Source organism: Peromyscus maniculatus, chromosome 1, assembly GCF_049852395.1.
Source record: "Peromyscus maniculatus bairdii isolate BWxNUB_F1_BW_parent chromosome 1, HU_Pman_BW_mat_3.1, whole genome shotgun sequence".
Lineage (NCBI taxonomy): Eukaryota > Metazoa > Chordata > Mammalia > Rodentia > Cricetidae > Peromyscus > Peromyscus maniculatus.
In genome coordinates this window covers 30,357,583-30,385,037 of record NC_134852.1, presented here as the reverse complement: position 1 = coordinate 30,385,037, position 27,455 = coordinate 30,357,583, and the positions used below count along the sequence as shown (strand labels likewise).

General features: G+C 51.5%; 1 protein-coding gene and 1 long non-coding RNA gene across 3 annotated transcripts; one reads left to right on the top strand and one right to left on the bottom strand.

Moving 5' to 3' along the window:
- The first annotated feature begins 6,452 nt into the window (after positions 1-6,452).
- Cblc (Cbl proto-oncogene C) lies at positions 6,453-23,464 on the top strand. 2 transcript variants are annotated; one of them, XR_001576411.3, is made up of 12 exons: positions 6,454-6,858; positions 9,160-9,306; positions 9,455-9,611; positions 9,794-9,915; positions 12,069-12,206; positions 13,766-13,853; positions 16,188-16,319; positions 16,927-17,088; positions 17,384-17,461; positions 21,321-21,427; positions 21,528-21,598; positions 23,386-23,464. XR_001576411.3 is itself a non-coding variant. In XM_006994879.4 (10 exons), exons 1-10 carry the CDS (start codon positions 6,506-6,508, stop codon positions 21,429-21,431), a joined length of 1,488 nt encoding a protein of 495 aa, XP_006994941.1. In that variant the 5' UTR covers positions 6,453-6,505. The 2 variants fall into 2 exon arrangements, 1 of the variants encoding a protein (XP_006994941.1); XM_006994879.4 differs by lacking the exons at positions 21,528-21,598; positions 23,386-23,464 and having other exon boundaries at positions 6,453-6,858; positions 21,321-21,431.
- Positions 10,453-16,935, bottom strand: LOC121827394 (uncharacterized). Its single transcript, XR_006069671.2, has 4 exons — positions 16,489-16,935; positions 16,181-16,240; positions 11,980-12,183; positions 10,453-11,515 (listed from the first exon to the last, which is right to left on the bottom strand). It is a non-coding gene; the product is annotated as an uncharacterized LOC121827394 (long non-coding RNA).
- Positions 23,465-27,455: the final 3,991 nt, after the last annotated feature.

Here is a 27,455-nt window from a genome sequence, read left to right as displayed (position 1 = left end):
GTTATGTGGCTGTGTTGATGTCCCACTCCCTCCATTTGAAGTCTTGCCTGGTCACAGGAGATGGTCAGTTCAGACCACGTATCTGCTATTGCTAGGGGTCTTTCATTTTTAAAGTCAGCTATTCTGGATGTCTCATACAAGTAGAATCATACTATACATTGTATTTTTACTTTATTCATTTTATCAGGGAGTGGGTGAGGCAGGTTCTTATGTAGCCCGAACCCACCTAGAACTTGATATGTAGATGAAGCCAGCTTTGACCTTGTAATCCTCCTGCCTCTACTTCCCAAGTGCTGGGCTCTGGAGGCATGGGCCACCACATTTTGTTCATGTTTATGTGATGCTGGGATGAACATCAGGGGTTGGTGTAGGTTCATGAGGAATCAAGAGACAGGCACCTCAAGGATGATTCTAGCCCTTTCCAGCTTCAGGAGGGTCATCTCTTCGGACTGAACCACTGTAGCTTAGCAAAGGGCCCTTTTTTAGCAAGTGAATCTTCGACCCCCAACACCTCTCATCTAAGCTTCCCAAAGGGACAACGCCAAATGCAAATTCTCAGATGAAAAACACCTGCGGTGTTCTGGGTTCTTTTTCAACCAAATTTGCATAGGCTTTGCACCTTCAGAAGACTTAAGGAAGCAATCACAAAGGCAGATTAAGGCTAGGTGTGAACTCTCCCCAGTCACACCAGGTGTAGCTCTGTGGGAATTCTCCCAACAGGCCCCATGGCTTCCTGTGTTCTAGACAAGCATTCGCCAGCTGAGCTACATGCCCCACACCCCACTCCCAGAGATTAACCTTTTTCACAGGTTTTATTTGCGTGTGTGCATGGGGTGGGGGCTGGTAGAAGTCTGTGTTTGGTTTTCATATGGATTTTATATTACATTGATTTTATATATTTATACACACGTCTGTGTGTGCTTGTATGTGGACACATGTGGAGGTCAGAGGATAAGCTCACAGGGGTGAGTTTTCTCCTTCTACCCTGTGGGTTCTGAGGATCAAATTCAGGTGGTCAGGGTTGGTTGGTGGCAAGCGCCCTGACCCATTGAACCAACTTGCCAACCCTGTTTGTTTATTTTTGGAGACTGAACCTTGTTTTGTAGCCCAGGCTGGACCTTAACTCAGTGTCATTTTTTTCTTCCTTCAGAACAGTTAGGTTTACTAGTATCTAAAACCACATCCGGCTCAGATTTTCTTTTTTCTTTTTCTTTTTCTTTTTCTTTTTCTTTTTCTTTTTCTTTTTCTTTTTCTTTTTCTTTTTCTTTTTCTTTTTCCCAGACAGGGTTTCTCCTGGAGCTCACTCGGTAGACCAGGCTGGCCTGGAACCCAGAGAGATCCACCTGCTTCTGCCTCCGGAGTACCGGGATTAAAGGTGTGTGCCGCCACCTGGCTCAATTTTAAAGAAAAATAATAGTTTTATTACACTCACTTATTTACTTGCGGGGAACTTGTGTGGAGGTCAGAGGACACCCTGTGGGAATCGATTCTCGCCTTCTTCCACGTGGTTCTGGAGTTTCAGCTCAGGTCGTCAGGCAGAGTAGCAAGCACCTTTACCCACTGGGCCATCTCAAGACTCCAACTTTTTTCTTTCTCGTTGTTTATTATGGCTATTATTGTGGTGGTTTGCATGAAAATGGCCCCCGTAGGCAAATGTGTTTGAATGCTTGCTCTCCACTTGATGAATTGTTTGGGAAGGACTGGGAATTTGTTAAAGAAGGTGTGTCCTTGGAGGAGGTGTGTCATGGGGGTGGGGCTTTGAGGTTTCAAAAGCCCAGGCCAGGCCCAGTGCCTCTCTGCCTGCTGCCTGTGGATCAGGATGGGAAGCTCTCAGCTTCCAGCTCTCACTCCAGCACTGTGACTATCTGCTTCCCGCCATGATGATAATGGACTAATCCTCTGAAACTGTAAACAAGCCCCCAATTAAATGCTTTCTTTTATAAGAGTTGCCTTGGGGGTGGGGGGGGGGTGCTAGAGAGATGGCTTAGTGGTTGAGAGCACTGGCTGCTCTTCCAGAGGTCCTGAGTTCAATTCCCAGCAACCACACGGTGACTCACAACCATCTGTAGTGGGATCTGATGTCCTCTTCTGGCATAAAGGCATACACGAAGATAGAGCACTTATATACATAAAAATACATAAATAAATCTTTAAAAAAACAGAAGAGTTAGTTACCTTGGTCATGTACTGCTAAGTGTGTGTGTGTGTGTGTGTGTGTGTGTGTGTGTGTGTGTGTGTATGCTCACGAGTGCCTTCAGAGACTAGAGGGATCAGATCCTCCTGGAACTGAAGTTACAGGCATTGTGAGTCACCTGATGCCTGATATGGGTGCTGGGAATCAAACTCAGGTCCTATGGGAGAACAGTAAACATTCTTTTTTTCTTTTCTTTTTCTTTTTCTATTTTTATTATTTATTTATTTGTTTGTTTGTTTGTTTATTGGTTTTTTTGAGACAGGGTTTCTCTGTGTAGCTTTGCTCCTTTCTTAGAACTCACTCTGTAGCCCAGGCTGGCCTCAAACTCACAGAGATCCACCTGTCTCTGCCTCCTAGGTGCTGGGATTAAAGGCATGTGCCACCACCGCCTAGCTCTCATTCTCTTTTGTTTTCCTAAGATTTATTTATTTTTAATCTATGTATACGGGTTTTTTGTTTTGTTTTGTTTTGTTTTTGTGTGTGTCTGCATGTATGGCTGTGTACCATGTGTGTACAGTGCCCAAGGAGGCCAGAAGAGGGCATTGAATTCCCTGGAGCTGGAGTTACAGATGGTGTGAGCTGCCCTGTGGCTGCTGGGAACTGAACCTGGGTCCTGTGCAAGAACAGCCAGTGCTCTTACCTGCTCAGCCATCTCTCCAGCTCCTCCGTAGGAGGCTCTAAACTGCTGGGTTGTCTGTTCAGCTCCCCAACATACACACATTTCATCCTATAGACATCATCTCGGTAGATTCTACGACCACCCTAACCTGTCTTCACCTGGACACTTCTCAGAGCCCCTATTTACACATCCTGTCTCATGCGCATATTCCAGGGAATGGGGTTGGAGGTGAGAGAACTTGGTCTCCAGTGCCTTCTTATACACCAAGAAGCAGCACTAAAGGCAGAGGCCTAGGCCTCAGGCAAGCTAGGCAAACTCTACCTCGGAATAACAGACCCAGGATGCTTGTTAAAAATTTTTTTAAGTGTAGAAGCATATGTGTCTGCACTGCATGATGTGAGTGCAGTGCTCACAGAGGTCAGAAGAGGGCATTCCCTGGAACTGGAGTTACAGTTGTGAGCTGACATGTGGGTGCTGGGAATCGAACCCTGGTCCTTTGGAAGAGCACTCAGTGCTCTTACCTATTGTGCCATCTCTGCAGCCCCCAGCCAACTTTTTGCTTTTTCTTTTGAGACAGGGTCTTGCCAAGTTGTCCAGGCTGCCCTTGAACTCGTTCAGTAGCCCAGGCTAGCCTTGGACTTTGAATGTTTATACCTTGTGTTATTGGCGTCTGTGAGGGCCCATCATCTTCACAGTCTCTTGAATATTCAGGGTGAGAGAAGGCCACAGGTCCTGTGTCCCCTCTCCTGCTGCGGGTCTCTTGCCTTCTTTCCATATTTCCTACAAGACTTCCATTAACATCTCTTGGAATTTTCCCTGCTGCCTAATAGGATTCATTAACCGGTTGTGAAATCAATTTGGTGGATTGCAGACATGATTTTTTTCCATTAATGAAATGTAATTAAGGCATGGACATAGAGTTGGGGTGAGGGCTGTGCTGTGAGATCATATATAAATAAATACATTTATTTATTTAGTGTGTGTGTGTGTGTGTATGCGCGCGCGCGTGCGCGCGCGCCGATGTATACACCAGAGGACAACTTGCAAAAGTCAGTTCTCTCCATCCATCATGTAGGTCCTTGGGATCCAATACAGTCGGTCTTGGTGGCAAGCACCCTTACCTCATGAGACATCTCGTCAACCCAGCTCATAAATTATTTTTTTATTATTTTTAAATTTGTTTGTTTGTCTGTTTTTCAAGACAGGGTTTCTCTGTGTGTTTTAGTGCCTCTCCTGGATCTTGCTCTGTAGCCCAGGCTGGCCTCAAACTCACAGAGATTTGCCTGGCTCTGCCTCCTGAGCGCTGGTCGTAAAGGCGTGCGCCGCCACCGCTGCCGCCTGGCTTTTTATTATTTTTAAATTATGCCAGGCATGGTGATGCTCTCACCCAGCTCTTGGGAGGCATAAGCAGGCAGATCTCTGTGAGTTTGAGACCATCTGGTCTACATGGGGAGTTCCAGGATAGCCAGGATTATATGATGAGATCCTGTCTAAAAAAAAAAAAAAAAAAAAAAGAAAGGCTGGGCAGTGGTAGCACATACCTTTTTTTTTTTTTAATGCCAAGTGCCATTTATTGAAGGAGAGAGGAGGTCTTACATACAGGCTTACAGCACAGTGGGAGAACCCAGGAGGGCAGAAGTTCGCTATCGATGTTTTACAATCTTGCATCTAAGCTGTTAACGCCCATTATGCAGGATACACAGACAAGGAATTTCAGGAGGCCAATAAATGTTGCACAGAGCCACTCCTGAAAAGTAGGTGCTACACCAGCTTGAAGAGGATTTTGAAAATAAAAAGGCTTAGCTGGCATTTGACTGTTAACAAAGGAGGTCAGTGACCTTCAGGGTTATCCTTAATCTCCAAGGTGTCTGGGTGACACGTTCTCAAACATGCTTGAAAGAGCAGTTACCATACATTACCTTCTGGAGAATCCAACCACATGACTACAGTTCCTAGGCTTATGTTAATGCTTGCCAAAGCTGGCCATATTGGGCTCTCAATCCCTGTTGGCATCAGAAGGGGAGAGTTTTTCATGAAGGCCCAATAGGTCTCTGCCATGTTGGGCTTCAGCAGCAGCCACAGGGCGCACATAGCCCTCAGGAATCCAAAGAGGAACCTCACTGTCCTGAGGAAAGACACAAACAGAACCCCGGGCCCACACCAACATCAGATCCTCCAAGGTGGCACATACCTTTAATCCCAGCACTCAGAAGGCAGAGGCAGATGGATCTCTGTGAGTTTGAGGCCAGCCTGGTCTACAGAGTGAGTTCTAGGACAACCAGTGATACACAGAGACACTCTATCTCAAAAAACAAAAAAAGCCCAAAACAAAACAAAATATACGTGTGTGTGTGTGTGTGTGTGTGTGTGTGTGTGTGTGTGTGTGTGTGTGTACAGGGTGCCCTCAGAGGCCAGAGGCATCAGATCCCCTGGATATGGAGTTATTGTTGAGTGGTGGTGAGTGTGTTGGGAACTGAACCCTGGTCCTTTGAACACACGGTGAGTGTTCTTAACCACTGAGCAATCTCTCCAGTCCCAACCCAGGTCTTTTGCTGAGACAGGGTCTTACCATCTAATCCCAGCACTCTGGAGGCAGAGGTAGGAGGAGAGAGGCAACTTTGAGGCCAGCCTGGGCTACTCAGTGAGTTCAAGTCCAACTTAAGCTGCTTAGGAAGACCCTAGCTAGAAGGAGGAGAAGAGGAAGAGGAGGAAGGGGAAGGGGAGGAGGGGGAGGGGGAGAAGTGGGAGGAGGAGAATGCAGGCCGGAGAGGCATCAGCACCCCAGCCTGCCTTGGACGTGGCTGGCTAGCTGGGTGCCCTGGGTGCCCTGGGGCGGAGAGAACCATATCCACGGGGCCCCTAGCGGCTGCCTGGAGTACAGTCAGGGTGGACCCTACAGGTCTGACAGGTTGGGGTGCAAACCTGTCCTGCGGCCACTCCCTGCCCCGTGCATTCCTGAGCTTCACCTTCCGCCACACCTCTTTCACCCCTTTTGAAAATCTGGGTACTTAAACTGCGATCTAATTCCCCTTAGCTGCCGTGGGACCAGAGCTCCAGCCGTTCCAGTACTTTCTCTTTGGGACACAGAGTAGCTACTTGACTTTCTGTTCTTAGGAGACTCAGCTGTCTGAACTTTGATACCACGCCGCTATGAGCAAAGACTGAAACCTTCAGCCATGATTGCAGGACGGGGTGCTGTGTCCCAGACCCCTCCCTGCAGGGTGTGGAGAGCCAAGCTCCCAATACCCTCCTTCTTTGCCCGCCACCTCTTTCTACACACCAAGGAACCCAGGCTCCAGCCCTCCTCCCTCAGATCCGAGGGTGCAGGCTCAACCCTCCTCCCTCAGACCAGGGGTCCAGGCTCAGCCCTCCTCCCTCAGACCCGGGGGTCCAGGCTCGGCCCTCCTCCCTCAGACCCGGGGGCCCAGGCCCGGCCCTCCTCCCTCAGACCCAGGGTCCAGGCCCAGCCCTCCTCCCTCAGACCCGGGGATCCAGGCCCAGCCCTCCTCCCTCAGACTGGGGGTCCAGGCTCAGCCTCCTCCTCAGACTCTGCAGTCCGGGCCCCTTTAGGGCAGTAGCCTCCTGAAGTCCCCTCCCGTTTTCCAGAGCCCGCCCCTTGCTCCCTCCTGGTCCCGCCCCAACCTGTAGCCTTCCCCGCCTCACCCCTCGGCCCCAGGCCAGCCTTGGCTGGGATGGCAGCCCCGCGAGACCCTTGGCTGGGGTGGCATTGGGGAGAGGCGCGCGCGCTCGGCCGGGCGGTGAAGTTGCTACAGCGTCTGGAGGAGCAATGCCGGGACCCCAGGCTGGTTATGGGGCCCCCGTCGCTGCGGAACCTGCTGCCCCGCACCGCTCAGCTACTTCGGGAGGTGGCAAGAGCCCGGCGCGAGGCCGGGGGAGACTCCGAGGGTCCCGGTGGCGCTGGGGACTTTCTGGCCATCTACCTGGCCAATCTGGAAGTCAAAGGCAGGAAGGTGGCCGAGCTGCTGCCATCCCGAGGCAAAAAGGATGCGAACGAGGAGGTTTTCCGGGAGGGCTCCAGATTCAGGTGAGCACCGACCTACCTGCCTTGGAGACAAGTCATAAACTAGAGATTTCCGGATCGGGCCACCGGACACCTCTTTCCTCAGATCCAGGGGTCCAGGCGCAGCCCTCCTCCCTCAGACCCTTGAGTACCCTGCCATCAGTCTCCCTTTCTTCCTTTCCTGGATCACCTTGCACCTGGGGTCCAGGCGTGCCTCTCCTGGGGGCCTAAGATACACACAGGCCTTGTGAATGTAGGGATCCCAGAAACTCCCCGTTGAGGGGGTGAGTGGACTCGCCTCTGGTGCCCGAGCTCCGGGCCGGCCCCGGACCTGCGTGGGTGCCATCGCGGACTTCCGTACCTGAAGCCGAGGCTAAGGACCTTGGACTTGCCTGCTCTCTCTCCCGAGGAACAAGTGCACTGACCTCAGAGCAAGGTCTAAATCGGTGGTTCAGGCCTGGCTCGCTAACCCTAGGGGTGGCTTCCCTGGCTTATGGTATGGCCTCAGTTCATGAGGAAATGAAATAAATCACCTGCCTGTCCATATTGTTTAAATTCCCATTATCCATCAATTATAACTGATGAAAGAAATACTACTCAAAATATGTTTATATATACTGCGTGAAAAATGCAAATTTCTTTTTTATTGCATCGATTTATTTCTCACTGTGTGTGCGCACACTGGCTGGGGTCAGAAGACAGCTGGCCAGTGTGCTGAACAAAACTGTTACAAATTTTGTTGCTCTCTTTTGGCCTACCTTGTTGCAGTCTGGTGTAAACTCCAAGCACCTGCTGGAGAGGGGACTTAGGACAGTGGTTCTCAACCTGTGGGTCGCAACCCCGAGAGTTGACCCGCCCTTTCACAGGGGCCACCTAAGACCATCAGAAAACACAGAGATTTACATTCTGATCCGTAACTGTAGCGAAATTACCGTTATGAAGTAGCAGTGGAAATAATTTTATGGTTGGGGTCACCACCGCATGAGGACCTGTATTAAAGGGTCACAGCATCAGGGAGGTTGAGAACCGCTGGCTGAGAGGTTAAGAGGGCCGCCTCCTCCCGTAGCAGAGGATCTAGGCTTACAGCACCCAGGATTAGTGGCTCACAGCCACCTGTAACTCCAGCTCCAAGGAATCCGACACCTTCTGGTCTCCTCAGAAATCCACCTCATGAGCACACACACACACACACACACACAATTAAAAATAAAAATAAATCTTAAAAAAAAAAAAGAACCAGTTCTCTACTCTGGGCTGATTGTGGTAGCAGAGACCTTTGACTCCAGTACTCAGGAGGCAGAGGCAGGTGGATCGCTGTGAGTTCAAGGTCAGTCTGGTCTACAGAGTGAGTTCTAAGCCAGCTGGGACTACATTTAGACCCTGTCTCAAAAAAGGAAAAAAACAAAAACAAAAACAAAAAAAACGTGCCTTCCCGTCTGAACCACCCTGAGTGGCGGGTGACATCCTCACTGGGCTACACAGCTCTACGTTCTGGGAAGCGAGGTTGCTAAGAAACTGCCAAGAGCCCTGCAGACCTGGCCAAGGAAGCTATTAATATAAATGAGAAATATAATATAATCAGCATGCACTGAGTGTTAACTCAATATGATAGGCAGGTTTTGTTTGGTTTTGAGATGCTGGGCATGGAGCATGGTAAGCAGAGGCTGAACCACTGAGCCACGCCCCCAGCCCCTCACTGGGGGATTCTAGGCAGATGCTCTACCACTGAGCCACACCCCAGCCCCTCACTGGGGGATTTTAAGCAAGTGCTCTTCATCTGAACCGTGCCCCGAGCTGTGCTCTCTCTGTGCTCATAAAGCATGGCCAAGCCCCTTGTTGATCCCTAGTGATTCAGAAGCTATACTCACCCGTTTATTTCCACTTCACAGGTGGAAGACTTGGAAAAACATTGTTTAATGATTTTTCAATACTTTCATAGCTATTAAGTGTCAAAAAACAAACAAAATTACTGCGTTCTGTATCCTGACCTAGAGCTCAGGGTGGTCAGCGCACCGGCTGGTGTGGAGGACAGTTCTGGGCATGCGCTGAACGCAGACTGCAGACGATTAGTCCCCACCATCTCAGCCGGCGAGGCTTCTCCGGCCACAGCAGGCTTTGGGCCTGGGCTGTGTTGGCTGGAGGCTAATTTGGATATTAGCTTCCACACTTTCTTCATAGATGGGGAAACTGAGGCTCAGAGAGGCGAGGCCTCAGGACTGAGATGGGCTCCTTTGGTGCATTGATTGATTAGAGGCAATCTGGGGGGCTTGCGCCTCTGGCGACTCTCCCTGCATCCAGCGTGATGCTCACAGCTTTTTCCTGCAGGCGGCAGCTGGCCAAGCTGGCCCTCATCTTCAGTCACATGCACGCCGAGCTGAGCGCACTCTTCCCTGGAGGAAAGTACTGTGGACACCTGTACCAGCTCACCAAGGGCTCGGCCCACACCTTCTGGAGGGAGCGCTGTGGGGTCCGGTGAGTGAGCCTTCGCCAGGGGAAGATGGGCTGCGAGTCCCTAGATCGCCCTACCCTAGGCCCCGGAGTGTGTGTGTTGAGGGGGGCAGTAGCTTCCTGTTATAGGCCCCCTCCGTCCGCAGCTGCAACCCCACCCCGTCCCATCCAGGTGCGTGCTTCCCTGGGCAGAGTTCCAGTGCCTCCTGTGTAGCTGCCACCCTGTGGAACCAGGTCCCATCATGCAGGCCTTGCGTTCCACCTTGGACCTCACCTGTAGCGGCCACGTGTCTGTCTTTGAGTTTGACATCTTCACCAGGCTCTTCCAGGTCAGAGAAGGTCAAGGCTGGGTCGGAGGGAGGAGATGGGGACTGGGTACACCGGATCTAAAGGGGAAGGGCTGGGTTTGGACCACTGAGTCCTGGGCAAGGTGGTGGATTCTTGGACCCTGAAGACCCTAGGTCATAAGCTACTTCCCTGGTCTCTTGGTGACCATCTCTGCCCCTCCCAGCCGTGGCCCACCCTGCTCAGGAACTGGCAACTCCTGGCTGTCAACCACCCTGGCTACATGGCCTTCTTGACCTACGATGAGGTCCAAACGCGCCTGCAGGCCTGCAGGGACAAACCGGGCAGGTGAGCAAAGCTGGGCTCTGTGGGTCGGGCGGGGCGGGGGTGGGGTGGTGGGGTGTGGTCTAGTCCTGGTTAGTGTGTGGGAGAATGCCTGAGGTTCTGAGAGACCAAGAATTGAGGTTCCTGGGAACCCAGAGGTCGGGAATGCTGCAGCTGGAGACCTGTGATGTTCTCCTGTAATTCCAGCACTTGGGAGGCAGAAGCAGGAGGATCTCTGTGAATTCTAGGCTAGCCTGCTCTACAGAGCAAGTTCTAGGACAGCCAGGGGTCCACAGAGAAACTCTATCTCAAAACAGGATCAAAAAAAAAAAAAAAAAAAGAACAAAAACCTGAGTTTTGATGCCCAGCCTCCTTTTCCAGGGCCTCCAGGGTCATCCCATGGCCCAGTAACTAAAGCAACAATACCTGGTCACCATGGCGTCCTGAAGGCCCTACCTGAGATACAGCCCATTTCTGACAAGTTGGAAGCTATGCAGTAAATCCATTAAATGGTTTTGTTTTGAGATAGGGTATAGATGGGGTTTTACTGTCCTGACCACCCACTCCCAAAAAACCACTCAGAGTCTTAATATAATATAAATTTATATAATATAAATTAAATAAATATAATTATAAATGCAGCCAGGCAGTGGTGGCGCACGCCTTTAATCCCAGCACTCGGGAGGCAGAGTCAGGTGGATCGCTGTGAGTTCAAGGCCAGCCTGGTCTCCAAAGCGAGTTCCAGGAAAGGCACAAAGCTACACAGAGAAACCCTGTCTCAAAAAAAAAAAAAATTATAAATGCTCAGCTAATAGCACAGGTTTATTACTAACTAGCTCTTACATTTTAAATTAACCCATATTTCTTATCTACCCTTTGCCATGTGGCAGTACCTTTATTAGCATGGCATGTTCATCTCTTACTCCCTCTGCGTCTGGCTGGCGACTGCTCTGACTCCTGTGACTCCGCCCTCCTTCTTCCCAGCATCCTCTTAGTGTGGTTTTCCTGCCTAACCTTCTCCTGGCCAGCTATAGGTCAGTCAGCTCTTTATCAGCCAATGAGAGTAGTACATATTCATAGTGTGCAAAAAGATTGTTCCACGGTAAGAGGGCTTGCTTCATATAGCCCAGGCTAGCCTCAAACTTGCCATGTAGCCAAGGATGACCCTTGAAATCCTGATCATCCTTCCTTTCCCTTGCAAATGCTGGGGTTACAGAGGTTATCCCTACACTCAGCATTTTTCTAGGGTTTGTTTTCTTTTCTTTTCCTTTCTTTTCCTTTAAGACAGGGTCTCTCTATCGCCCAGGCTCACTTTGAACTTAGGAGCCTCTCGCCTCAATTTCCTGAATGCTGGGATTACAGGTGGGCAGAACGCTCAGCCTGTCCACCTCTTAAATATTTCGCACGTGAGCCCTCCCAGTTTAGAGACTGGGAAACTTGACATCGGAGACCTCACGTCCTTTCAAGGCAGGAGCTTGGAGTAGTTGGATCTCCTCCATGGGCTAAGGATGAGGAGCTGAGCACCCACAGGTTGAGGAAATGTCTGGTTTATCGGTCTCTGCAGGGCTCTGGAAAGCCAGGGTAGAATATCAGCTTCTTTCCAGAGCTCCCCATCCACTTCGAGCTGGGGGAGAGAGAGGAAGGAAGAGAAAGGGGAGGGACCTTCTCAGTCTGTCCGTCTCTATCTCTGTCAGCACTTCTGTCCCTGTGTCCTGCCAGATGTGCTGCTCAGTGGTAACATCCTTGTCTAGATGGGTCCCTAGGCAAGGTCTCTGGTAGCCCAGGCTAGCCTTGACTCTGCTGCAAAGAGGTGGGGAGAGATGGGAAGGTATAAAACTGAAAGAAAGAACCAGAGCGGGGTTCAGGCACGGATGGAGACAAGCCTTCAAGCGCTTTATCGGGGGTCAGTGTCTGGGTGTCCCTTGCCTTGTTTCTTCCTGTATCAGCCTCCTTCTCAGAAGTGACCCGTCCCTATGGTGGGCAATGGCTAAAGCTATAGCCACACACCCTTCCAGCCCATAGTTGTGAATGGGGAGCAAAGACCCCCTTCCTTATAGTGAGAGAAGGTGAGGACGAGGACTGAGATACCTGGATCCCGGGCAGGGCAGACCACAGGGTGTTCCCCGCAGGGACAGCAGCGGCCACTCTCTCTCTGCATCCCGCCTCTCTTCCCACAGCTACATCTTCAGGCCCAGCTGCACCCGCCTGGGGCAGTGGGCTATTGGGTACGTGAGTTCCGATGGAAGCATCCTACAGACCATTCCTCTCAACAAACCCCTGTTCCAGGTGCTCCTGAAAGGACAAAAGGACGGCATGTGAGTCCCCAACAGGAAAGGAAAAGAGTATCAGCAAAAGCCAGATTATGCGCAAATCATGGCTGGGGGTGGGGGTGGGGGCGTGTAAGGTGGGCAGACACACCAAGCTGCAATGCCAAAGGTGCCCAGCAGGGGGCGGCAGGGATCTCGAGGCAGGGGAATGTCCGCCTCCACACAGCAGGTCACACAGCACAGGATTCCTTCCTAGGACTGGCGGGCTCCAGGGCCTGTGCTTCGGGAGGCCTTATCCTGCCCTAGGATCTAGATTGGCAGGGCAGGGGCGGGGAAGCAGCCAGACTGGTGGTTTTCCACCTGTAACCTCGGCTGCCTCCGGTTTCCTGCGGGAAGTTGCCCGCTGTGGGGTGGGGTGGGGAGGGGAGGGGCGGGCTGCTCTCCCCTGTTCTGTCTCACCCAGATCTTATGTGATTTGCACAGCTGGGGACGTGACCTAGCTGGGCAGGGAGCAGAATGGTTAGTGTGAGATAGAGGTGGGGATGAGTGAGAGACAGGTGGGTAGAGACAGGTGGACAGACAGACAACTGACATGCTGCTTCCCATTGTTCACTGGGGTTCTGTTCTATAAGATTGAAAGGGCCTTGAATCATAACACAGAGAGCAGTTACTCTCAGGAAGCAGGCAGACTCACGTCACCTTCATGACTGGTCACAATCCTTTTGTTACATTATTTATTCTATTAGATTTCTTTTGGTCTTTTGTTCTTTGTTTTGAAAATGTATTGGTCATTAGCGGGGATGGTGTGCGTGTGTGTGTGTGTGTGTGTGTGTGTGTGTGTGTGTGTGTGTGTGTGAAAGTATTCAAGGTGCAGGAGGATCCTGAGATCTGTCTTCTAAGCTATATAGTGAGACCTAGTTTCAACAAGAAAAAGAAAAAAATGTATAGGTCATGCTGTGGGTGTGGCTCACTGGTGAGCACTTGCCTAGAATCCCCCAGTGAGGGGCTGGGGTGTGGCTCAGTAGTAGAGCCCCTGCCTAGAATCCCCCAGTGAGGGGCTGGGGGTGTGGCTCAGTGGTAGAGCCCCTGCCTAGAATCCCCCAGTGAGGAGCTGGGGTGTGGCTCAGTGGTAGAGCCCTGTCTAGAATCCCCCAGTGAGGGGCTGGGGGTGTGGCTCAGTGGTAGAGCCCCTGCCTAGAATCCCCCAGTGAGGGGCTGGGGGCGTGGCTTGGTGGAAAAGCACTTGCTTAACATACTCCAGGCTAGGTTCAGCATAGCAAAATAGCAGTAATAATCACAATAAAAACCTTCCAGGACTGGCTCTCAAGAGCCGAGGGATCCTTGAAGGACAGAGGTTTAGATTCCTTTCTTGGTTCTCAGGCTGGAGGCCGAGGTTCATTGTGGCTTACCTGAGATGGTCAAGTGGATGGTTCTGTCCCAGGGACTGGAGCGTACTTACTCTGGGGAGTCCCATTGTGGGCTTGTGGCAGGTCCTAACACACACACACACACACACACACACACACACACACACTCACACCAGAGAGGTGAGGCAGGCTGGTCCTGTGAGTCCAGCTACTCAGAGCCCAAGTCTGTTCTTCTCTCAGCTACCTCTACCCTGATGGAAAGAGCCACAACCCAGACCTGACTGAGCTGTGCCAGACAGAACCCCACCAGCGCATTGAAGTGTCCGAGGTGAGTCTCATATCTACACCTACTGCCCACTCCCTGATCCTAGCCCCAACGTGCCCTAGCTCAGGGACCTTGAAATGTAGTGTCGGCTTAGGGCTATGTGACCTGGAGACCATCCTGGCTTCTCTGAGGCTCTCTGAGTTCTTCCACTGGGAACTATAGCCTCTGCAGTCTCCTTCTCAAGGGTTTTATTGGATATGAAATAAAGAAAAGAGCCTCTGAGATCATCAAAACAGCTGATGCAGTTGAGTGTTTATCAGCTCTGAGTCTGAACAGACACCCAGGAGCAGGAGAAGAGCCAAGATATTTTCTTTTAGTTTTTAGGATGGAACCCAGGAACTTGTGCATGCTAGGCAGGGCCTCTACCACTGAGCCACACCCCCAGCCCCTCACTGGGGGATTCTAGGCAGGGGCTCTACCACTGAGCCACACCCCAGCCCCTCACTGGGGATTCTAGGCAGGGGCTCTACCACTGAGCCACACCCCAGCCCCTCACTGGGGGATTCTAGGCAGGGGCTCTACCACTGAGCCACACCCCAGCCCCTCACTGGGGGATTCTCAGCAGGGGCTCTACCACTGAGCCACACCCCCATACTTTTTTGTTTGTTTGAGACAAGGTTTCTCTGTGTAGCCCTGGCTGTCCTGGAACTGCTCTGTAGACCAGGCTGGCCTCGAACTCACAGAGGTCCACCTGCCAATAACTTAATTGACTCTACTGCAAAGGGTGGGGTATTCACAGGAGTACTAGCCAAAGGCGCTGCAGCCAAGCCTGATGACCTGAGTTCAGTTCCCAGGATCCACATGGTTGAAGGCAAGAACAGTCCTGCTGCTCGCCCTCTGACTTCCACATGCCTAATGCCATGCATGTCCACAGAGCACTACCAACATTCAGCCCTTGGTTCTCACACACACACACACACACACACACACACACACACACACACACGGTGGTTGTTAGTATTACTTTGAGACAAGGTCTCTCTATGTAGACTGGCTGTCCTGGAACTTATTTATTGAGTTATTTAGTGGTCCACCAGGCTGGCTTCAAACTCTCAAAATCCATCTACCTCTGCCTCCTAAATGCTGGAATTAAAGGTGTCCACCATCATGTCTGGCCCTTGGATTTTTGGTACAAGATCTTTCTACGTAGCTGAGGCTAGCCTGGGGATCCCAGTCCTCCTGCCTCAGCCTCTGGAGGAATTACAGGCCTTTGATAGCAGGGAATTTTTTTTTAGCCTAAGTACATCCCATCCTATATTTGAGATGCCTATTCTTCATATTATTTTAAATATTTATTTTTATTATTTTTAAAAAATTATTTTATGTGTATGAGTGTTTGCCTGTACCTATGCGCAACATCTGTGTGTAGTGTCCACAGAAGGTGGCATTACAGGTGACTGTGAGCTTCCCAGTGGTGTACTGGGGAACCTAACTCTGGTCCTCCACAAGAGCAGCATGGTCTGCTCAGTGGTCTCCAGCCCTTCCACTTCAGTCTCCATTTGCTGCTTATCTGAAATTCAAGTGGAATGGGTCGTGCTGTATTTGCTAAATCTCGTCATTCTGGGGCAGGAGGGGCGGCTCGGTGACTAAGAACACTTGCTGTTCTTGCATTGGACCCAGGTTCGGTTCCCAGCACCCACGTGGCAGCTTTACCTAGAACTCCAGTCCACGGGATTCAACACCCTCCCCTGCCATCCCAGGGCACACAAGGGATGCCCAGGCATACATGCAGTCATTCACACGGACACATAGAATAAAAACAAAAGAATCTTTAAAAAATAAATACCAAAAAAAAAAAAAAAAAAAAAGCTAGTAATCCCAAGTGAAGACAAGTCCACAAAATGAGTCTCTCGTCCAGGATTGAAAACGTGCTTGGCCTGTGGTGACAAGTGGCTCTAATTCCACTGCTGGGTAGGCTCAAGCCTGCCTCCGGGCTACTTAGTAATAAGATCTTGTGGCCAGGTAAAGGTGATTATGCCTGTGAGGGCCTTAGGTGCACTGGCCTTCAACCTGATTGGTGGTTCTCTGTGAGGAATTTTATTTCGTGGTTTGATTTGGTTTGGTTTGATTTGGTGGGGAGACAAGGTTTCATGAAGCCCAGGCTGGCCTCAAGGTTCCTATGTAACCGAAGGTGACCTTGAACTTCTGGGCCTCCTGCCTGCATCCCACCCCAGCACTGGAGCGGGGGATGGGACACGGTCAAGCAAACACTCCACCGACCATGCCCCATCCCCAGCGCAGCCTTGGACTCGGTTCAGTCTTCAGGCTGGCACAGATACCCGGGACCTTCCTCCCGCCCACCCCACCCCACCCCACCCCCACCCATTTACCTCCCAGGAGCAACTGCAGCTCTACCAGGCCATGAACTCCACCTTCGAGCTGTGCAAGATCTGCACCGAGAGGAACAAGGACGTGAGGATTGAGCCTTGTGGGCACCTTCTCTGCAGCCACTGCCTGGCTGCCTGGCAGGTGGGGGTGCCACTACCCTCTCTCGGTCCCCATCCCTCCCACTAGGAGCCCCGCCTGGATCTCCCGGGGGCCTCATTGAACACACGAGGAAACAAGGTTCCCGATAGAACGGAGGTCTGGTCGGGCCACTCGGGACCCTGACTATCTACGTTGATGCCCCTGTACCCACCTCACCCCGAGTCCCAGCCTCCATTTCTCCCTGAGCAGCTACAAAAGGAGCTTTAGAAAGGACTTCTTTCTCCCTTGCGACAGGCTATGTAGAGCCAACAGCGTCGTCCCCTTACTGGACCTTGCCCTCAGCCTCTAAAGGCTAGCGCTAAATATTCCATCATCGGTGGCGCAATGAGAGGCCAGTCCTTCGAAGTCCTCAGCCAAGACCTCAGCGGCAGCGCTGCGGGACTAGGCCCTGGCCTGCGGGTTCCTCCTGGATTCAGAGCAGGCCAGCCCCAGCCCAGCCCGCGGCCAGCATCGGCCTCCCCACCCCCCATTCCGGAGCTCGCTTCTCTCCAGCCTTCCCACCCTCCATCACTTTGCTGGAGTTCGTTTGAAGTCAGAAGGGACACCGGAGACAAGAGGGTAATTGACGTTTTTCCTTCTTTTCCCCCAGCACTCGGACAGCCAGACCTGTCCCTTCTGCCGCAGTCAGATCAAAGGCCACGAGGCTGTGAGTATCTGGCAGGCTCAAGAGAGGTCAGTGGAGGTCGGGACCACTGCAGAGGACTCCAGAGACAGCTCTCACCGGGAGGCTGCGCAGTGGGAGCTGGAGCCGGTGAGCAGCGTCAGGCAGGACCAGGAGCCATTGTTCCCCGGGGTGGATGGAGGAAGGCTTGGGCCTGGATCCCGGGCTCTGATGGAGGGGTGCTAACGCTTGGAATCTTGGTCTTAGGGACCTAGACTCTGGGTTTGAGGGAGGAGGGTCTAGAACAGGATTCCTAGATACTGAAGTTCCCAGTGTCTGGCCGGCTGAGTCTGACCTGGCTTTCCCTGTACCTGCTGCATGTAGTCTGCACAGCGCCTCCTGCTGGCCACTAGTAAAAGCACATGTCCACCTCCTCTGTCTCCAGGTGACTCCCTCTGCTCCCCGACTGCCCCCTGAAGACCCATCCCCCAGGAGACCCCAAGACAAAGGCCGGCTGACAGTGGTGAGTGAGGTCTGAGGTGGGTGGGTGGTTGGGCTCTCGCTTCACCTCCCCCTCCATGTGACCTCAGTGTGGGGTCACGGTGATGGGCTCATCCTTAGCACCAAATATTCAGGATGCCCTCCCCACTTCCTCTATTTTATTTTATTTTAAAATATTTGATGCGGATGAGCGTTTTGGTCGCATGTCCTTCAGCGCACCATGAACATGTGGTACCTGCAGAGTTCAGGTTCCAGGCGGTTGTGAGCCGCCATGCGGGAGCTGGGTATTGAACCCCGGGTCCTCTGCAAAAGCAGCCGGTGCTCTTAACTGCAGAGCCATCTCTCCAGCCTTTCTCTGTTTCCTTCTCCTCTTCCACCTCTACTTCCTCCTCACCTCCCCCCTCCTCCTTCTCCTCTTTCTTCCCTCTCCTTTTGGAGTCGGATGTACGCGCTGGCTTAAACGCTCCATCTTCCTGCCTCAGCCTCCCGAGTGCTGGGGTGAGCGACACGCTCCTCAGCCCAGCTCCTGCACGTCCATTCCTTAAATAAACTCTATTTTTCTTTCTGGGTCCTCCCACTCCACACCCCCTGGACCTTCTGAGACCCTCCCAGACGGGGGAGGGGGGGGAAGCGGGGGGCAGGGGGAGGGGCGAGGCGGGCGGGGGAGGGTGGGGCAGCGGTCCCAGCAGCCTAGCTTAGCGCTCACTGCCTCCGATCAATATATCCAGCTGACTTCAGACAAACAGCTCAGGAAATCCGGGAACGTTATTCTGCCACAGCAAGCCAGAGCGCCAGCAGGAAGGGGGGCCGGAGAGCCCAGGGAGGGGAGCTAAAAACAGATCTGGACCCATAGCCAAGGGCAAATGGAAACATTAGGAGGCACTCAGCTGGCTCCCTGAGGACAAGGAGGGGCCAGAGCCAGGACGGCAGACTGCCGGTCACCTCCAGCCAGATGGGTGCACCTTGGCCTGGGCGGTGCCCTCTGCCTGGCATGAATCTTCCCTGCTCCTGTTTGCGTTCCTGTCAACTCTTAGCCCTTCGTAAGAGATAGCCTTGAGCTTGCCCGTTACAGGAAATGTGACTAAACTTTTGGAACCCTTCAAATGTCCGTGGCTTTTGTTATGTCCTTCAGCCTCCCCTCTCTCATGATGATTATTTATTTTTTTAAAGATTTATTTATAGACCGAGTGGTGGTGGCACACGCCTTTAATCCCAGCACTTGGGAGGCAGAGGCAGGTGGATCTTTGTGAATTCGAGGCTCAGCCTGGGATACAGAGCGAGATCCAGGACAGGCACCAAAACTACACGGAGAAACCCTGTCTCAAAGAAAAACAAACAAACAAGCAAACAAAGAAAAGATTTATTTATTTTTAGGCTGGATGTGGTGGCACAGGTCTTTAATCCTTGCACTCGGGAGGCAGAGGCAGGTGGATCTCTTGTGAGTTCCAGGCTAGCCTGGTCTACAAAGCAAGTTCCAGGACAGCCAGGACTATAGAGAAAGATTCTCTCTCTCTCTCTCTCTCTCTCTCTCTCTCTCTCTCTCTCTCTCTCTCTCTCTCTCTCTGTGTGTGTGTGTGTGTGTGTGTGTGTGTGTGTGTGTGTGTGAGAGAGAGAGAGAGAGAGAGAGAGATTTTAGTGTATGATCATTTTGCCCATATGTATGTGTGCGTGTGTATGCCCAGAAGAGAGTGTTGGATGGATCCCCTAGAATTGAAGTTACAGACAGTCCTTAAGCTACCATGTGGGTGCTGGGAACTGAACCTGGCTCTACATCTCTGAACCATCTCTCCAGTGCCCCTCCCATCTTTGAGGTTCTAAGGATTGAACCCAGAGTTTTGTGTATTTTAGGAAAGTACTCCACTGAGCCACACCCCCAAGCCCTTCACTGGAGCACTCTGGGCAGGCCTTACCACTAAATCACACCCATAGTCCCCCCCCTTTTAAAGAGGGCTCATGGTTTCTTCACATACTCCATTACCGTGACAGCCAAGTATCCAGAGGCCACACCGAGACCCAGCTCACAGGGAGGGGGTGGAGTTAGGTGTGGGACGCAGATCGCAGATCGCTGGCTCCAGTTTACAGAGCCTATGAACCACATGCTCTGTGGTCCCTACCACCAAGGGCCACCACGGACACTGGATGAGATGGGTCCACGTTCGGGGTTGGAGTTACCGTAATGAGGATTAGTATACAGTCGTTTTTGCGTGTGTGCTTTCCAGGCAGGATCATTGCTACATAAAGCCTTGGCTCTGAATTCGAGATCCTCTGCCTTCGGCTTTCCCAGTCCTGTTAGTGTGGGTCTAAACTACCAAGCCTTCTCTTCCCAATGGGCCAGCAAGCCCCGCCCACCACAGCGCCTCCTACGGGGGAGCCCTTGGCTTCTGGCCCGTCATTCCAGTCTCCCAGAGGCCTTTGCAGCTGCCCTCCTCGCTCTGGCCAACGTCACTCTCCTTTTCTTGAAAGGACTCAGAACATCTGAGCTGTCTCCTTGCTTGGGAGCTGCCGGGCGGTCTCTCCTCCCTCCCCTCCCCCCCCCCCCCACTGCAAGAACCTTCTTATGTCTCCATGTATGTCCGTTCTGCAAGAACACAGATGTTTTTCTCCTTCGAGGCTGTGTCCCCAAAGCCTAGAACAGGGCTCCAGAAATGCCTGTGGCATGAGTGTGTGAGTATTTTTGAGACAGGGCCTCATGTAGTTCAGGCTTGCTTCAGACTGGCTATGTAGCCAAAGATGGCTTCCCACTTCCTTTCTTTGGGTTTTGGGGTTTTTTGCAGGGGGCAGGGGTGTTCTTGTCGGTTTTTGATTTGGGGATGTTTGTTTTTGTTTTGTTTTGTTTTTCAATACGGGGTTTCTCAGTGTAGCCCTGGTTGTCCTGGAACTCGCTCTGTGGATGGGTCTGGCCTCGAACTCACAGAGATCCGCCTGCCTCTGCCTCCTGAGTGCTGGGTTTAAAGGTGTGCGCCACCATCCCCCAGCTGGTTTTGCTTTTTTGAGACAGGGTTTCTCTGTCCCTGGCTGTCCTGAAACGAAGCTGACCAAGAATTCAGAGAATTCAGAGGCTCCTGCCTCAGCCACCATGCCCACCCCACTTGGGAGATTTGTGTTTTCTTTTAAGGTTTACTATTACTGTGTGTGTGTTTGATGTGTTTGTGAATAAAGCTCTGGGATGCTGAGAAGAGGTCAGAGGGCAACTTTTAGGAGTCAGTTCTCTCTTTCCATCATGGCTTCCGAGGAGTGACTGCAGGTCATCAGGCTGGACAGGCGCCTTTTACTAGTGAGCGGTCTTGACAGCCCAGCCTGGGATGTTTCTTCCATGCAGAAGAAAAGGGTGTTATTTGTTTGCTTATTATGGGTTGGTTTTTTTAATTTTATTTTTATTTTATGTGCATTTTTTTGTTTGTTTGTTTTTGTTTTTTGTTTTTTGTTTTTGGTATTTTTGCCTGCCTGTATGTCTATGTGAGGGTGTCGGATCCCCTGGAACTGGAGTTACAGACAGGTGTGAGCGGCCATATGGGTGCTGGGAATTGAACCCAGGTCCTCTGGAAGAGCAACCAGTGCTCCTAACCACTGAACCATCTCTGCAGCCCCTAGATTGGATTTGATTTTTTTCTTAAGTGGGTTGCGTGCGTGTGTGAGTGAGTGTGTGTGTGTGTGAGTGTGTGTGTGTGTGTGTGATGTATGTGTGTGAGTGAGTGAGTGTGTGTGTGAGTGTGCCTCTGCCTCAGTGCACTTACAGAGGTCAGAAGACAGCTTGCACACATTAGTTCTCCCCTTCCACCGCATGGGCCCTGGGTCACGTGATTTGACGGCAAGCGCCTTTATACACCGAGCCGGCTCATCGGCCCAAAGAAATGAAACATTCCCTAATTCCTTCCTTCCAGGCAACCCTCACCCTGCCCAGGCTCCGAGCTCCACTTCCTTTACCAAAAATGGCCTCGGTCCTGTGGGAAGTCACCGCCAGGCCCCAGGCCAGGGAAGGGGCCACAGAGTGAGTAGAGAGTCCTTCATGCTGCCATGGAGGGGTGGGCAGAGGGAAACCACTGACCTCCACTAACCCAGGGCTGCTGGTTTCTGACTCTCCATGACAGGAGCTCCTGAAGGGATGTACCCTCCAGCCGGCCCTAGGCAGACCCGGTTATGTCCAAGATCCAGAGGCCAGGTGAGCCGCGCTTCCCTCCCCTGGCCACGCTCTGCCCCAGAAGTGACTGAATCTGATGCCACTGTCGGCAGAGCATTCAAGATCCGGTCTCAAAATAAAGAAGCGGGGGAGGGGGCCCAGCCTTGTGCTCCCTATCACCAATCACCAAGTCCTGGGTTCAATCCTCAGCACTTTGACAGATGTCTGTAATCACAGCACTCGGGAGGATCAGGAATTCAAGGTCATCCTCAGCTAGATAATGAGTTCCAAGTCAGCCTGGGTTACATGAGACTTTGCATTATTATTATTATTATTATTATTATTATTATTAATCTTCTAATTCTTATTCTTTTTTATCATTTATTTTTATTTTATGTGCATTGGTATTTTGCCTGCATGTGTGTCTGTGTAAGGGAGGGTGTCAGATCCCCTGGAACTGGAGTTACAGACAGTTGTAAACTGCCATGTGGGTGCTGGGAATTGAACCCGGGTCCTCTGGAAGAGGAGTCAGTGTTCCTAACCACTGAGCCATCCCTCCAGCCCTCTCTAACGCTTATTCTTTTTAAATTACATTTATGAGTTTTCTTTGTGGTGGGGGATATGGCACAGGCCACAGCATCAGAGGTGTCGAGGTGTCGCCGGTCACAGGACAACTTCTGGGAGTAGACTCTTCCCTTCCCAAGTCATCAGGCCTCTGCGGGCGACTCCCGCTGAGCTGTCTTTGGCGGCCTTCTGTCTTTATAAAAACAGCAGAGGTTTGGGAGAGAGAGCTCAACAGTTAGGAGGGGCGCTGCTCTTTCGGGAGACCTAGTCTGTTCCCAGCACCCATGTCGGGGGCTCACAGTTATAACTCCAGCTCCAGGGGAACCCACCCTCCTCCTCTGGCCTCCTCAGGCATTTGTAGATGTAACCAACCGTCTTATTAAATAAGAAACACAGAAACAATGTAAAAGAGAAAGCCGAGAGGTCAGAGCTCAGAGCTAAAATCTCACCCTTCCTCCTGCTGTCCCAGCTTCGCGAAAGAGGGCTACTTCCTGTCTGTACGTCTTTTTATAGTATTATTGTTCTGCCTTCTCATTGGTTGTAAACCCAAACATGTGACGGCCTCGTCACTGTCTGAATGTACAGCCCCCTAGGTCTTAAAGGCATATGTCTCCAATGCTGGCTATATCCCTGAACACACAGAGATCTATGGGATTAAAGGTGTGTGCCACCACCGCCACACTCTTGCTATGGCTCTAATAGCTCTGACCCCCGGACAACTTTATTTATTAACATACAATCAAAATAATATTTCAGTACAATTAGATTACCACCACAGGCATTGCACTCACAAGCATATGCACACACACACAGACACTGAAATTAAAAGTAAACTGCTTTTTTTTTCTTTCGAAACAAGAGTTTCTCTGGCTGTCCTAGAACTCACCCTGTAGATGAGGCTGGCCTCAAGTTCAGAGAAACTCCCGCCTGTGCCTCCCAAGTGCTGGGATCAAATGTTCCACCACTGCCCAGCTAATAAACTACTTTAAAAAAAAAAAAACATAAATAAATGTCCAGGCAAAAACAAAACAAAACAAAAAACCATAAATAAGCCAGGCGGTGGTGGCTCATGCCTCTAATCCCAGCACTTGGGAGGCAGAGGCAGGTGGATCTCTGTGAGTTTGAGGCCAGCCTGGTCTACAGAGTGAGATCCAGGACAGCCAGGGTAGTTACCCTGTTTCGAAACACAAAATAAAATAAAACAAAAACCATAAGTAATAAATAAGTAAATAAAAACTCTACCGCTCTTTTCTTCTGCATGACAGGGCACCTGGACTGGAGGAAGGGAACCCTGGGGCTCGAAGAGATGATGAAAGTGAAATAAACTGAATCCTGGCCTTTCGATCCTCCGGCGTGTGAGGGAAACACACAGTGCCACACAGCGCAGGGAGGCAGTTTGTCCCTGGGGTGGGGTGGTCTTCAGTCCTGACCCCCACCCCTTCCCCCAGGAACCTGGGCCCCTCCACCCTGAGATCTTCCCGCCCAATGGAGCCCCAGGCTCCCCCGTCAGACATGGAGTCCTACACCCAGTGCCCAAGACACATCCAGTCCTGTCCCCCATCCTGTGCCTCTTGGGACCAGATGCCCCAATCCAAGCATCTCTTGTTTGTTTCTTTGGCAGTCAGGGACCTGGGTGGCCACAGCCTGCTGTATCCCTATATAGCCCAGGCTAGACTCGACCACAAAGCATCCCCTTGCCTCTCCCTCCTGGGTGCGAGGATCGCAGATGAACAGTGTCACAGGCAGGTCCCCTCCTTTCTTCTCGCCCCTTCTCCCCTGGTCTCCACATTCCCCAGCGTTGTCTAGAGGGATCAGGGTCCATTTGCTGTAAGTTCAACCAGCCATGGCTGAGTCCCTGTCAGTGTGTCCATCTGTCCACAGCCCCTCTTACCCCTCCTGCCCTGGGCCATTGTACCATGTGCCCACACTACACTGGAGGAGGCAGGCCTGGGCTGGCCTAAGATGGGCACAGTTGCTTTGGAAGGGGCCAGCGGGGGACTGTAGGAAGCCAGAGGGAGGTGCCTTGCCTGACCTGGGTAATCAAGGGAGGCTTCCCGGAAGAGGGGGCGTCGAAGCTGAGATTGTAGAGAATCGGTGTCCCACGGGAAGGGTGCCGGAAAGCTTGACTCACAGATAAGTAACTAATAATAATAAGTAACAAAAGCCACCTCAGGAATACAAGGGGATTTATTGAGAGGAGGTTTTTTGGGTCAGTCACAAAATCCCAGGAGCCGCTTGGAGAGCTGGGATTGAAAAGCAATGAGACTGGTGGCCGCTGGCCAGCAACGGTCCCCAACTGAAACCTCTCTACAGAACCGGTTTGATGAGGACACCACAGGTTCCCCGGTGACCGAAGTATGCTACAGTCACTCACCCGCTGCCTGCACAGTCAATAAGGCAGGGTGTGGCTACCCTTCTGTAAAGCACTCACACATCACAAGTCACTCCTTAGAATAGCGGATGACGGGCCATGATGATTTAGCTGCTGGGAGAGCTGCAAGCCGGGGATGGAGGCTGTGACGAGGCGGGGGGGGGGGGGGGGGGGGGGTCTTACTTGAGTGATACTGGCACAGAGTTTTATCAGAAGATGCAACAAAGGGGTCCCTGAACCTGGAGGTATGTCTTAACAGAACAGCACCTGCCTAGAATCCCCCAGTGAGGAGCTGGGGTGTGGCTCAGTGGTAGAGCCCCTGCCTAGAATCCCCCAGTGAGGGGCTGGGGTGTGGCTCAGTGGTAGAGCCCCTGCCTAGAATCCCCCAGTGAGGGGCTGGGGTGTGGCTCAGTGGTAGAGCCCCTGCCTAGAATCCCCCAGTGAGGGGCTGGAGGTGTGGCTCAGTGGTGGAGCCCCTGCCTAGAATCCCCCAGTGTGCTGGCTAGTTTCATGTCAATTTAACATAGGCTAGAGTTATTTGAGAAGAGGGACCCTCAACTGAGAAAATACCTCCACAAGATCCAAGATCAAGCCTGTAGTGCATTTTCTTTTTCTTTTCTTTTCTTTCTTTTTTCTTTTCTTCGTGTGTGTGTGTTTTTTTTTTTGTTTTGTTTTGTTTTGTTTTGTTTTGTTTTGTTTTTTGTGTGGTGGGGGGAGTGTTCTTTGAGACAGGGTTCCTCTGTGTAGCTCCTACTGTCCTGGAACTCGCTCTGTAGACCAGCCTCAAACTCGGAGATCTGCCTTCCTCTGCTTCCTGAGGGCTGGAATTGCACCAACACTGTGCTGCTAGGCATTTTCATATTCTAATCAGTGATTGATGGGGGAGGGCCCAGCCATTGTGGGTGGTGCCGTCCCTAGGCTGGTGGTTCTCTGTTCTGTAAGAAAGCAAGCTGAGTAAGCCATGAAAGCTGGCCAGTGAGCAGCTCCCCTCTACTTACTGGCTTGCTTTTATGGCCTCTGCATCAGCTCCTGCCTCCAGGTTCCAGCTCTGCTTGAGTTCCTGTCCTGACTTCCTTCAGTGATGAACAGTGGAAGTGTAACCCACATAAACCCCTTCCTCCCTAAATTGTTCTTGGTTATGGTTATGGTATTTCATTACAACAATAGAAACCGTAACTGAGACACCCAGGGAGGGGTGGGACATGGCTAAGTTGTAGAGTGTTCTCTATGCATGCATGAGGTCCTGGGCTCCATCCTAGTCCTACCCAAAGAAAAGAAAAGAGAGAAGAAAAGAGAGGAGAAGAAAAGAAAAGAAAAAAACCAAAAGTTCCTGGAGAGACAGACAGGGTGATTCACAGCTATAATCCCAGCACTCAGGAGTCGGAGTCAGGACAATCCCAAGTTCAAGGCCAGCCTAGGCTACATTGCAAGACTATCAACAAAAAATAAAGAACCAAGCTCTCAGATATGGAGAAATGACTATGCCAACGATCCTGGCAGAAGTTGTGTGGCCTGTGTGCCCTCGTGGTGGTGAGTGGTCCTGCTTCTAGTACCCCCTGTTGGTTATGTACCAGAGTGCTCAGATCCGAGGGGAAGAAATAAAGACCCCGCTTTTCTTTTCACCTTTCCGTTCTTCTGTTCTTCCTTGTTTGTCTTGTCAGCTAGGATGGAACCCAAGGCCTCTGGCTTCCTAAACAAGTACTCTATCATTGAGCAACCTGTCCCAGCCCCTCAATGGGGGATTCTAGGCAGGGGCTCTACCACTGAGCCACACCCCAGCCCCTCACTGGGGGATTCTAGGTAGGGGCTCTACCACTGAGCCACACCCCAGCCCCTCACTAGGAAATTCTAAGCAGGGCCTTACTGCTGAACTATTCCCTCTTCCTCATTCATAGAGGGGATGTCAAGATCCGACTATAGATGGATTCCTCCATCTTTAGAAAATAGGATCTGCTTCCAGCTGCCATGGCTGGAAAGCCTAGCCAAAGCTGGCTTCCGCTGCAGTATTCACTCCTAATTCAAAAGTCTGGCATGGTTTCCATACTTAGATCATCTCGGCTCCCAGAGGCAGCACAGCCAACACCTGTCACTGTCAGTTTCCACAGAGGGTGGAACTTCCAGAGGAGGCAGGAAGGGGCAGATGGCAGGTGACTGGTGCCTAACAGGCAGTAGGCAAAAGTGCTTGGCATCGTCTGACTGCCTGGACTGGATCCCTGGAATGCACAGGGGAAGGACAGAAGAGACTCCAGAAGGTCTCTCTGACCACCACTGTGATACGTCCCCTTACTAATATTAACAATACTAATGTATTTTAAAAATACATAATTGGCCAGGCGGTGGCACACACCTTTAATCTCAGCATTCAGGAGGCAGAGGCAGGGGGAATCTCTGTGAGTTCGAGGCCAGCCTGGTCTCGAGATGAAGGAAAGGTGCAAAGAAAGCTTCACAGAGAAACCCTGTCTCAAAAAAACAAACAAACAAAAAAATCCATAATTGATCACCCTTTTGGATACCCTATAGACACTTTTTTATTTTGGGCTTTTTTAGTATCTCATGTAGCCCAGGCTGGCCTTGAATCTACCATGTAGCCAAAGCTGGCTGAACTCCTGATCCTCCTGCCTCCACCTCCCATGTGCTAAGGTTACACATGTGTGCTACCACGCATGGCTCTTGTGTTTTTTTTTTGTGTGTGTGTGTGTGTGTGTGTGCGCGTGCACATGCGCACACACATATGTAGAGCCAGAAGCTGAGGTTAATATCTTCCTTAGTCATTGTGGTGGTTTGAAAGAAAATGGTCCCCAGAGGGAGCAGCGCTATTAGGGGGCATGGCCTTGTTGGAAAAGTGGGTCACTGTGGGGGCGGGCTTTGAGGTCAGTATGACAGGCACTTGTCTTCCTGCTCCTCCTGGTCAAGATGTAGTTAGCTCCCTGTCTGCCTGCACAATGCCATGCTGCCCCTCATAAT